Source organism: Coregonus lavaretus, assembly GCF_964263955.1.
Source record: "Coregonus lavaretus genome assembly, contig: HAP1_SCAFFOLD_4662, whole genome shotgun sequence".
In the NCBI taxonomy this organism is placed as follows: domain Eukaryota; kingdom Metazoa; phylum Chordata; class Actinopteri; order Salmoniformes; family Salmonidae; genus Coregonus; species Coregonus lavaretus.
Genome location: NW_028159310.1, coordinates 28,116 through 41,410, shown reverse-complemented (window position 1 = coordinate 41,410; position 13,295 = coordinate 28,116). Strand labels below are relative to the sequence as shown.

General features: G+C 40.1%; 1 protein-coding gene across 1 annotated transcript; it reads left to right on the top strand.

Moving 5' to 3' along the window:
- The first annotated feature begins 1,112 nt into the window (after window positions 1-1,112).
- On the top strand, window positions 1,113-13,017 carry LOC311123025 (protein flightless-1 homolog). The gene is made up of 3 exons (XM_084197315.1): window positions 1,113-1,368; window positions 5,845-5,910; window positions 11,027-13,017. The coding sequence occupies exons 1-3, from the start codon at window positions 1,240-1,242 to the stop codon at window positions 11,159-11,161; spliced, it is 330 nt and encodes a 109-aa protein (XP_084053441.1). The 5' UTR covers window positions 1,113-1,239; the 3' UTR covers window positions 11,162-13,017.
- The last annotated feature ends 278 nt before the right edge of the window (window positions 13,018-13,295 follow it).

The following is a 13,295-nucleotide window of genomic DNA, read 5'->3' as shown; positions in this document are numbered from 1 at the left end:
TGGTAAACATGGAACCTCTGACCAGGGCAGTTTGACTGGTAAACACGGAACCTCTGACTGGTAAACATGGAACCTCTGACTGGTAAACACGGAACCTCTGACTGGTAAACATGGAACCTCTGACTGGTAAACACGGAACCTCTGACTGGTAAACATGGAACCTCTGACTGGTAAACACGGAACCTCTGACTGGTAAACATGGAACCTCTGACTGGTAAACATGGAACCTCTGACTGGTAAACACGGAACCTCTGACTGGTAAACACGGAACCTCTAACTGGTAAACATGGAACCTCTGACTGGTAAACATGGAACCTCTGACTGGTAAACACGGAACCTCTGACTGGTAAACATGGAACCTCTGACTGGTAAACATGGAACCTCTGACTGGTAAACATGGAACCTCTGACTGGTAAACATGGAACCTCTGACTGGTAAACATGGAACCTCTGACTGGTAAACATGGAACCTCTGACTGGTAAACACGGAACCTCTGACTGGTAAACATGGAACCTCTGACTGGTAAACACGGAACCTCTGACTGGTAAACATGGAACCTCTGACTGGTAAACACGGAACCTCTGACTGGTAAACATGGAACCTCTGACTGGTAAACATGGAACCTCTGACTGGTAAACATGGAACCTCTGACTGGTAAACATGGAACCTCTGACTGGTAAACATGGAACCTCTGACTGGTAAACATGGAACCTCTGACCATGGCAGTCTGACTGGTAAACACGGAACCTCTGACCATGGCAGTTTGACTGGTAAACATGGAACCTCTGACTGGTAAACATGGAACCTCTGACTGGTAAACATGGAACCTCTGACTGGTAAACATGGAACCTCTGACTGGTAAACATGGAACCTCTGACTGGTAAACATGGAACCTCTGACTGGTAAACATGGAACCTCTGACTGGTAAACATGGAACCTCTGACTGGTAAACATGGAACCTCTGACTGGTAAACATGGAACCTCTGACTGGTAAACAGGGAACCTCTGACTGGTAAACATGGAACCTCTGACTGGTAAACATGGAACCTCTGACTGGTAAACGTGGAACCTCTGACTGGTAAACATGGAACCTCTGACTGGTAAACATGGAACCTCTGGTAAGAACCTGCATTGACCGGAGCTCCTGTCTCCTAGGTGATCAACGAGGGGGAGGAGCCAGAGAACTTCTTCTGGGTGGGGATAGGCTGTCAGAAGGCGTATGACGAGGATGCTGACTATATGAAGTACGCCAGACTGTTCCGCTGCTCCAATGAGAAGGGCTACTTCGCCGTGTCTGAGAAATGTTCTGACTTCTGTCAAGATGACCTGGCTGATGATGACATCATGCTACTGGACAACGGCAAAGAGGTAGGACTATCAGACGACCTGTCTATATATACCTGTACACTACACCTGTCTGTCTATATATACCTGTACACTACACCTGTCTGTCTATATATACCTGTACACTACACCTGTCTGTCTATATATACCTGTACACTACACCTGTCTGTCTGTCTATATATATACCTGTACGCTACACCTGTCTGTCTATATATACCTGTACACTACACCTGTCTGTCTGTCTATATATACCTGTACACTACACCTGTCTGTCTATATATACCTGTACACTACACCTGTCTGTCTATATATACCTGTACACTACACCTGTCTGTCTATATATACCTGTACACTACACCTGTCTGTCTATATATACCTGTACACTACACCTGTCTGTCTATATATACCTGTACACTACACCTGTCTGTCTGTCTATATATACCTGTACACTACACCTGTCTGTCTGTCTATATATACCTGTACACTACACCTGTCTGTCTATCTATATATACCTGTACACTACACCTGTCTGTCTATATATACCTGTACACTACACCTGTCTGTCTATATATACCTGTACACTACACCTGTCTGTCTATATATACCTGTACACTACACCTGTCTGTCTATATATACCTGTACACTACACCTGTCTGTCTATATATACCTGTACGCTACACCTGTCTGTCTATATATACCTGTACGCTACACCTGTCTGTCTATATATACCTGTACACTACACCTGTCTGTCTATATATACCTGTACACTACACCTGTCTGTCTGTCTATATATACCTGTACACTGCACCTGTCTGTCTGTCTGTCTATATATACCTGTACACTACACCTGTCTGTCTATATATATATATACCTGTACACTACACCTGTCTGTCTATATATATATATATATATACCTGTACACTACACCTGTCTGTCTATATATATATATATACCTGTACACTACACCTGTCTGTCTATATATACCTGTACACTACACCTGTCTGTCTGTCTGTCTATATATACCTGTACACTACACCTGTCTATATATATATACCTGTACGCTACACCTGTCTGTCTATATATACCTGTACACTACACCTGTCTGTCTATATATACCTGTACACTACACCTGTCTGTCTGTCTATATATACCTGTACACTACACCTGTCTGTCTGTCTATATATACCTGTACACTACACCTGTCTATATATATATACCTGTACGCTACACCTGTCTGTCTATATATACCTGTACACTACACCTGTCTGTCTATATATACCTGTACACTACACCTGTCTGTCTGTCTATATATACCTGTACACTACACCTGTCTGTCTGTCTATATATACCTGTACACTACTCCTGTCTATATATATATACCTGTACGCTACACCTGTCTGTCTATATATACCTGTACACTACACCTGTCTATATATATATACCTGTACGCTACACCTGTCTGTCTATATATACCTGTACACTACACCTGTCTGTCTATATATACCTGTACACTACACCTGTCTGTCTATATATACCTGTACACTACACCTGTCTGTCTATATATACCTGTACACTACACCTGTCTGTCTATATATACCTGTACACTACACCTGTCTGTCTATATATACCTGTACGCTACACCTGTCTGTCTATATATACCTGTACACTACACCTGTCTGTCTATATATACCTGTACGCTACACCTGTCTGCCTATATATACCTGTACGCTACACCTGTCTGTCTATATATACCTGTACACTACACCTGTCTGTCTATATATACCTGTACGCTACACCTGTCTGTCTATATATACCTGTACGCTACACCTGTCTGTCTATATATACCTGTACACTACACCTGTCTGTCTATATATACCTGTACACTACACCTGTCTGTCTATATATATATATATACCTGTACACTACACCTGTCTGTCTATATATACCTGTACACTACACCTGTATGTCTATATATACCTGTACACTACACCTGTCTGTCTATATATACCTGTACGCTACACCTGTCTGTCTATATATACCTGTACACTACACCTGTCTGTCTATATATACCTGTACACTACACCTGTCTGTCTATATATACCTGTACACTACACCTGTCTGTCTATATATACCTGTACACTACACCTGTCTGTCTATATATACCTGTACACTACACCTGTCTGTCTGTCTATATATACACCTGTCTGTCTATATATACCTGTACACTACACCTGTCTGTCTATATATACCTGTACACTACACCTGTCTGTCTATATATACCTGTACACTACACCTGTCTGTCTATATATACCTGTACACTACACCTGTCTGTCTGTCTATATATACCTGTACACTACACCTGTCTGTCTGTCTATATATACCTGTACACTACACCTGTCTGTCTGTCTATATATACCTGTACACTACACCTGTCTGTCTATATATATATATATACCTGTACACTACACCTGTCTGTCTATATATACCTGTACACTACACCTGTCTGTCTATATATATATATATACCTGTACACTACACCTGTCTGTGTATATATACCTGTACACTACACCTGTCTGTCTGTCTATATATACCTGTACACTACACCTGTCTGTCTATATATATATATATATATATATACCTGTACACTACACCTGTCTGTCTATATATATATATATACCTGTACACTACACCTGTCTGTCTATATATACCTGTACACTACACCTGTCTGTCTATATATATATATATATACCTGTACACTACACCTGTCTGTCTATATATACCTGTACACTACACCTGTCTGTCTATATATACCTGTACACTACACCTGTCTGTCTATATATATATATATACCTGTACACTACACCTGTCTGTCTATATATACCTGTACACTACACCTGTCTGTCTATATATACCTGTACACTACACCTGTCTGTCTATATATACCTGTACACTACACCTGTCTGTCTGTCTATATATACCTGTACACTACACCTGTCTGTCTGTCTATATATACCTGTACACTACACCTGTCTGTCTGTCTATATATACCTGTACACTACACCTGTCTGTCTATATATATATATATACCTGTACACTACACCTGTCTGTCTATATATACCTGTACACTACACCTGTCTGTCTATATATATATATACCTGTACACTACACCTGTCTGTGTATATATACCTGTACACTACACCTGTCTGTCTGTGTATATATACCTGTACGCTACACCTGTCTGTCTATATATATATATATACCTGTACACTACACCTGTCTGTCTATATATATATATATATATACCTGTACACTACACCTGTCTGTCTATATATACCTGTACACTACACCTGTCTGTCTATATATACCTGTACACTACACCTGTCTGTCTATATATACCTGTACACTACACCTGTCTGTCTATATATACCTGTACGCTACACCTGTCTGTCTATATATACCTGTACACTACACCTGTCTGTCTATATACACCTGTACACTCCACCTGTACACTACACCTGTCTGTGTATATATACCTGTACACTACACCTGTCTGTGTATATATACCTGTACACTACACCTGTCTGTGTATATATACCTGTACACTACACCTGTCTGTCTATATATACCTGTACACTACACCTGTCTGTCTATATATACCTGTACACTACACCTGTCTGTCTATATATACCTGTACACTACACCTGTCTGTCTATATATATATATACCTGTACACTACACCTGTCTGTCTATATATACCTGTACACTACACCTGTCTGTCTATATATACCTGTACGCTACACCTGTCTGTCTATATATACCTGTACACTACACCTGTCTGTCTATATACACCTGTACACTACACCTGTACACTACACCTGTCTGTGTACACTACACCTGTCTGTGTATATATACCTGTACACTACACCTGTCTGTCTATATATACCTGTACACTACACCTGTCTGTCTATATATACCTGTACACTACACCTGTCTGTCTATATATACCTGTACACTACACCTGTCTGTCTATATATACCTGTACGCTACACCTGTCTGTCTATATATACCTGTACACTACACCTGTCTGTCTATATACACCTGTACACTACACCTGTACACTACACCTGTCTGTGTATATATACCTGTACACTACACCTGTCTGTCTATATATACCTGTACACTACACCTGTCTGTCTATATATACCTGTACACTACACCTGTCTGTCTATATATACCTGTACGCTACACCTGTCTGTCTATATATACCTGTACACTACACCTGTCTGTCTATATATACCTGTACGCTACACCTGTCTGTCTATATATACCTGTACACTACACCTGTCTGTCTATATATACCTGTACACTACACCTGTCTGTCTATATATACCTGTACACTACACCTGTCTGTCTATATATACCTGTACACTACACCTGTCTGTCTAGTGTGTTCTGTCCCTCTATCTGTCTCATAGTGTGTTCTCTGTCCCTCTCTGCCAGGTGTACATGTGGGTGGGAACTCAGACCAGCCAGGTAGAAATTAAACTCAGCCTCAAAGCCTGCCAGGTGAGATGTCTGTAACCGTCTCGCTTCACTACTGTAATGATCTGATCGTCCTTTGTCAGCTACAGTGAGGGGGAAAAAAGTATTTGATCCCCTGCTGATTTTGTACGTTTGCCCACTGACAAAGACATGATCAGTCTATAATTTTAATGGTAGGTTTATTTGAACAGTGAGAGACAGAATAACAACAAAGAAATCCAGAAAACGCATGTCAAAAAATGTTATAAATTGATTTGCATTTTAATGAGGGAAATAAGTATTTGACCCCTCTGCAGAACATGACTTAGTACTTGGTGGCAAAACCCTTGTTGGCAATCACAGAGGTCAGACGTTTCTTTGTAGTTGGCCACCAGTTTTGCACACATCTCAGGAGGGATTTTGTCCCACTCCTCTTTGCAGATCTTCTCCAAGTCATTAAGGTTTCGAGGCTGACGTTTGGCAACTCGAACTTTCAGCTCCCTCCACAGATTTTCTATGGGATTAAGGTCTGGAGACTGGCTAGGCCACTCCAGGACCTTAATGTGCCTCTTCTTGAGCCACTCCTTTGTTGCCTTGGCCGTGTGTTTTGGGTCATTGTCATGCTGGAATACCCATCCACGACCCATTTTCAATGCCCTGGCTGAGGGAAGGAGGTTCTCACCCAAGATTTGACGGTACATGGCCCCGTCCATCGTCCCTTTGATGCAGTGAAGTTGTCCTGTCCCCTTAGCAGAAAAACACCCCCAAAGCATAATGTTTCCACCTCCATGTTTGACGGTGGGGATGGTGTTCTTGGGGTCATAGGCAGCATTCTTCCTCCTCCAAACACGGCGAGTTGAGTTGATGCCAAAGAGCTTGATTTTGGTCTCATCTGACCACAACACTTTCTCCCAGTTCTCCTCTGAATCATTCAGATGTTCATTGGCAAACTTCAGACTGTCCTGTATATGTGCTTCCTTGCGGGCGCTGCAGGATTTCAGTCCTTCATGGCATAGTGTGTTACCAATTGTTTTCTTGGTGACTATGGTCCCAGCTGCCTTGAGATCATTGACAAGATCCTCCCGTGTAGTTCTGGGCTGATTCCTCACCTTTCTCATGATCATTGCAACTCCACGAGGTGAGATCTTGCATGGAGCCCCAGGCAGAGGGAGATTGACAGTTCTTTTGTGTTTCTTCCATTTGCGAATAATCGCACCAACTGTTGTCACCTTCTCACCAAGTTGCTTGGTGATGGTCTTGTAGGCCATTCCAGCCTTGTGTAGGTCTACAATCTTGTCCCTGACATCCTTGGAGAGCTCTTTGGTCTTGGCCATGGTGGAGGGTTTGGAATCTGATTGATTGATTGCTTCTGTGGACAGGTGTCTTTTATACAGGTAACAAGCTGAGATTAGGAGCACTCCCTTTAAGAGTGTGCTCCTAATCTCAGTTTGTTACCTGTATAAAAGACACCTGGGAGCCAGAAAGCTTTCTGATTGAGAAGGGGTCAAATACTTATTTCCCTCATTAAAATGGAAATCAATTTATAACATTTTTGACATGCGTTTTTGTGGATTTTGTTGTTGTTATTCTGTCTCTCGCTGTTCAAATAAACCTACCATTAAAATTATAGACTGATCATTTCTTTGTCAGTGGGCAAACGTAAAAAATCAGCAGGGGATCAAATACTTTTTTCCCCCCTCACTGTATGTACCATTTAAAGGCAATGTTCCTGTTCAAAACCACATTCACAGTAAATGCTGCATATGTCAGCTCAATCTGAAATGACCTTTAAATGGAGCATCGGATTGAACCCTGGCCTTCTCTTCATCATATACTTAATCTGTTATGTTGAATTGTTTTACCATCTTTACTGTATATAGATGACATTCTATTGTCTAGATTCTGTCGGTGTATTGTTTTGCCATCTTTACTGTATATAGATGACATTCTATTGTCTAGATTCTGTCTGTGTATTGTTTTACCGTCTTTACTGTATATAGATGACATTCTATTGTCTAGATTCTGTCAGTGTATTGTTTTACCATCTTTACTGTATATAGATGACATTCTATTGTCTAGATTCTGTCGGTGTATTGTTTTACCATCTTTACTGTATATAGATGACATTCTATTGTCTAGATTCTGTCTGTGTATTGTTTTACCGTCTTTACTGTATATAGATGACATTCTATTGTCTAGATTCTGTCAGTGTATTGTTTTAGCATCTTTACTGTATATAGATGACATTCTATTGTCTAGATTCTGTCGGTGTATTGTTTTAGCATCTTTACTGTATATAGATGACATTCTATTGTCTAGATTCTGTCGGTGTATTGTTTTAGCATCTTTACTGTATATAGATGACATTCTATTGTCTAGATTCTGTCGGTGTATTGTTTTACCATCTTTACTGTATATAGATGACATTCTATTGTCTAGATTCTGTCAGTGTATTGTTTTACCATCTTTACTGTATATAGATGAAATTCTATTGTCTAGATTCTGTCAGTGTATTGTTTTACCATCTTTACTGTATATAGATGACATTCTATTGTCTAGATTCTGTCGGTGTATTGTTTTGCCATCTTTACTGTATATAGATGACATTCTATTGTCTAGATTCTGTCGGTGTATTGTTTTACCATCTTTACTGTATATAGATGACATTCTATTGTCTAGATTCTGTCGGTGTATTGTTTTACCATCTTTACTGTATATAGATGACATTCTATTGTCTAGATTCTGTCGGTGTATTGTTTTACCATCTTTACTGTATATAGATGACATTCTATTGTCTAGATTCTGTCTGTGTATTGTTTTAGCATCTTTACTGTATATAGATGACATTCTATTGTCTAGATTCTGTCGGTGTATTGTTTTACCGTCTTTACTGTATATAGATGACATTCTATTGTCTAGATTCTGTCGGTGTATTGTTTTACCATCTTTACTGTATATAGATGACATTCTATTGTCTAGATTCTGTCGGTGTATTGTTTTACCGTCTTTACTGTATATAGATGACATTCTATTGTCTAGATTCTGTCAGTGTATTGTTTTACCATCTTTACTGTATATAGATGACATTCTATTGTCTAGATTCTGTCGGTGTATTGTTTTACCATCTTTACTGTATATAGATGACATTCTATTGTCTAGATTCTGTCTGTGTATTGTTTTACCGTCTTTACTGTATATAGATGACATTCTATTGTCTAGATTCTGTCGGTGTATTGTTTTAGCATCTTTACTGTATATAGATGACATTCTATTGTCTAGATTCTGTCGGTGTATTGTTTTAGCATCTTTACTGTATATAGATGACATTCTATTGTCTAGATTCTGTCGGTGTATTGTTTTAGCATCTTTACTGTATATAGATGACATTCTATTGTCTAGATTCTGTCGGTGTATTGTTTTACCATCTTTACTGTATATAGATGACATTCTATTGTCTAGATTCTGTCAGTGTATTGTTTTACCATCTTTACTGTATATAGATGACATTCTATTGTCTAGATTCTGTCTGTGTATTGTTTTACCATCTTTACTGTATATAGATGACATTCTATTGTCTAGATTCTGTCTGTGTATTGTTTTACCGTCTTTACTGTATATAGATGACATTCTATTGTCTAGATTCTGTCGGTGTATTGTTTTACCGTCTTTACTGTATATAGATGACATTCTATTGTCTAGATTCTGTCGGTGTATTGTTTTACCGTCTTTACTGTATATAGATGACATTCTATTGTCTAGATTCTGTCAGTGTATTGTTTTACCATCTTTACTGTATATAGATGACATTCTATTGTCTAGATTCTGTCGGTGTATTGTTTTACCGTCTTTACTGTATATAGATGACATTCTATTGTCTAGATTCTGTCTGTGTATTGTTTTACCGTCTTTACTGTATATAGATGACATTCTATTGTCTAGATTCTGTCGGTGTATTGTTTTAGCATCTTTACTGTATATAGATGACATTCTATTGTCTAGATTCTGTCGGTGTATTGTTTTAGCATCTTTACTGTATATAGATGACATTCTATTGTCTAGATTCTGTCGGTGTATTGTTTTAGCATCTTTACTGTATATAGATGACATTCTATTGTCTAGATTCTGTCGGTGTATTGTTTTACCATCTTTACTGTATATAGATGACATTCTATTGTCTAGATTCTGTCAGTGTATTGTTTTACCATCTTTACTGTATATAGATGACATTCTATTGTCTAGATTCTGTCTGTGTATTGTTTTACCATCTTTACTGTATATAGATGACATTCTATTGTCTAGATTCTGTCTGTGTATTGTTTTACCATCTTTACTGTATATAGATGACATTCTATTGTCTAGATTCTGTCTGTGTATTGTTTTAGCATCTTTACTGTATATAGATGACATTCTATTGTCTAGATTCTGTCGGTGTATTGTTTTACCATCTTTACTGTATATAGATGACATTCTATTGTCTAGATTCTGTCAGTGTATTGTTTTACCATCTTTACTGTATATAGATGACATTCTATTGTCTAGATTCTGTCTGTGTATTGTTTTACCATCTTTACTGTATATAGATGACATTCTATTGTCTAGATTCTGTCTGTGTATTGTTTTACCATCTTTACTGTATATAGATGACATTCTATTGTCTAGATTCTGTCAGTGTATTGTTTTACCATCTTTACTGTATATAGATGACATTCTATTGTCTAGATTCTGTCTGTGTATTGTTTTACCATCTTTACTGTATATAGATGACATTCTATTGTCTAGATTCTGTCTGTGTATTGTTTTACCATCTTTACTGTATATAGATGACATTCTATTGTCTAGATTCTGTCTGTGTATTGTTTTACCATCTTTACTGTATATAGATGACATTCTATTGTCTAGATTCTGTCGGTGTATTGTTTTAGCATCTTTACTGTATATAGATGACATTCTATTGTCTAGATTCTGTCGGTGTATTGTTTTACCATCTTTACTGTATATAGATGACATTCTATTGTCTAGATTCTGTCGGTGTATTGTTTTACCATCTTTACTGTATATAGATGACATTCTATTGTCTAGATTCTGTCAGCACCACTTCAGCAGGTCAAATTGTTGTTCCGTGTAAATATAATGAAGGTGATTCCTGTCTCTCTCCCTCTAGGTCTACATCCAGCATATGCGTTCTAAGGAGTCCGAGACCCCCAGGAAGCTGCGTCTGGTCAGGAAGGGAAACGAACCACACTGCTTCACACGATGCTTCCACGGCTGGGGCGCCTTCAAGACTCCGCTGGCATAGAGACGCACAGCTTTGTCCTATTAGACCGTGGACACGTTGTCTTCTACTTGAAAGAGACACCTTTTATCAGTACACTTGCTTTACCTGACGGTTAACCCTTCACGTTCCCCCTCTCCTCTCCCCCCCCCAGCGTATCTGTGTGCTGCCGGAGGCAGGAGAGGGGGAACTGTTGCTTTTCAATGAGCTGAATATTACATGATTATTACTGATGAGATTGATTGATTGTTTTATAAGGGTCCTGGTGAGCCTCTCGTCTGTCTGAACACACATCTGGGTATCGATCAGAGAGACAGATCTGTTTATCCGTCTGTTAAGCCCCAGTTATACCTGGTTCTAACACGTATCTGTTGTCCTGATATTGTCCACGTTTGTCGACAGCTGTAGACAATCAAAAGACCAATTTTGTGATCTGATTGTGATTTGGATCTTCCCGACCGCCTCCGGAGGTAGTGGAGGACGCGTCTTGTCCTCAAAGTGTCCAACGAATCAGGACAACGAAAGCCTGTACACGCCACGGTTGTCAACGAAAGCCTGTACACGTCACGGTTGTCAACGAAAGCCTGTACACGTCACGGTTGTCAACGAAAGCCTGTACACGTCACGGTTGTCAACGAAAGCCTGTACACATCACGGTTGTCAACGAAAGCCTGTACACGTCACGGTTGTCAACGAAAGCCTGTACACGCCACGGTTGTCCCGCGCTCTCATAATCTGACCACGCGTCTCGCTTTTAGGTTATCATGTTGAGGTTCGGTTGGCGAAGAATCACTGATTTGGAGGAAACTTAACGGTCGTTATTCCCAGCATGTCGCTTTTCTTTCCCCTTTTAGTATAGTCCTAAACAGTACCAAAGGTTATTATAAAGATCACAATAATATAAAAGACAACGTGTGTAAAGATCAACCCTGCCCAGACCTGTTCGGAGATCCTCTCTGGCTGCGTTCACACAGGCAGCCCGATTCTGATCTTTTTGTTCACTAAATTGGTCTTGGCCAATCAGATCAGCTCTGAAAAAAAGATAGGTGATTGGTCAAAAGACCAATTTAGTGGAAGAAAGATGAGAATTGGGCTGTCCTGTGTGTAAACGCTGGCTTTGCAGCCGACTCTGGAACTTCCTGTTTCCACTGTGCGTTTTGTCACATCCAGAGACTCAGATCGTTTGTCTGGTGACTTTAGTGATGAGACGGACTCTCTGAATATTTCTTTGTCCGGCCGTGGCCAGGGTCGAGGTTACCAGGGTCGAGGTTACCAGGGCGGTAAAACCTATTAAAACGTTGGGAGAACTAAAGTAGTCTGTAATGATGAGGATAAAACTGTGCCGTTTTCTGTCCATCCAGCTTGTGTCATAAAGGGGGAGGTGGCAGGGAATCTGGTCACGATGCAGACGCTGATAAGAGACCGTCAGATCGTCTTGATTGGATGACGACAAACCACGTGCTAATGCAAGGCGTAACCGCGGGTTTAGAGAGAGAGAGATGCTGTCAGTGTTTTCCGTCACCAGAGAGACGGTCTGTCCGATCATGAGAAAATGGTTTTTTATTTGTTGTTGTGGTAATGGTCAGGATCTACGCGGCAAACGTTCTGTCACAGAGAGAGAGAGAGATGTGTTCTATGACGGAGAGAGGAATCCGTGTTCTGTTATTATGTTTCGGTGGCCAGATGTCACAGCCTGTCATGTGACACATAGTCTGCAGTGATTGGTCGGGGCCTGCCATAGATATAGACGTATATATATTTACTTGACTGCACTCCTCTACTCAACGTGCACACGCCTGGCTGTAATGTGCACGCTCCTCACGTCACTATTTATGGGTGGTTTTTATATGCAAATAAAGTTTTGACTTCACTAAACATGCTGCCTGTCTCCTAACTGGTCTCAAGTTGAGTTGACTTTTGGTTTTACCGTGTACGACGTTTCAAGGTCATTAACTTACGGCTCTATTCAACCTGTGTGGTGGGGGAAAAAATCCACCCAACGGACATCCGGCCACCTCGACAACTGTGGGAAGCGTTGGGAGTCAACATGGGCCAGCGTCCATGTGGAATGCTTTCGACACCGTGCCCCGACGAACTGAGGCTGTTCTGAGGGCAAAAGGGGGGTGCAACTCAATATTAGGAAGGTGTTTCCTAATGT

Coding starts and splice junctions, on each gene's coding strand:
- LOC311123025 (XM_084197315.1), top strand. CDS start 1,240: ATGAAGTACGCCAGACTGTTCCGCTGCTCCAATGAGAAGGGCTACTTC. Junction 1,369..5,844: donor TACTGGACAACGGCAAAGAG/GTAGGACTATCA, acceptor CCTCTCTGCCAG/GTGTACATGTGGGTGGGAAC. Junction 5,911..11,026: donor TCAGCCTCAAAGCCTGCCAG/GTGAGATGTCTG, acceptor CTCTCCCTCTAG/GTCTACATCCAGCATATGCG.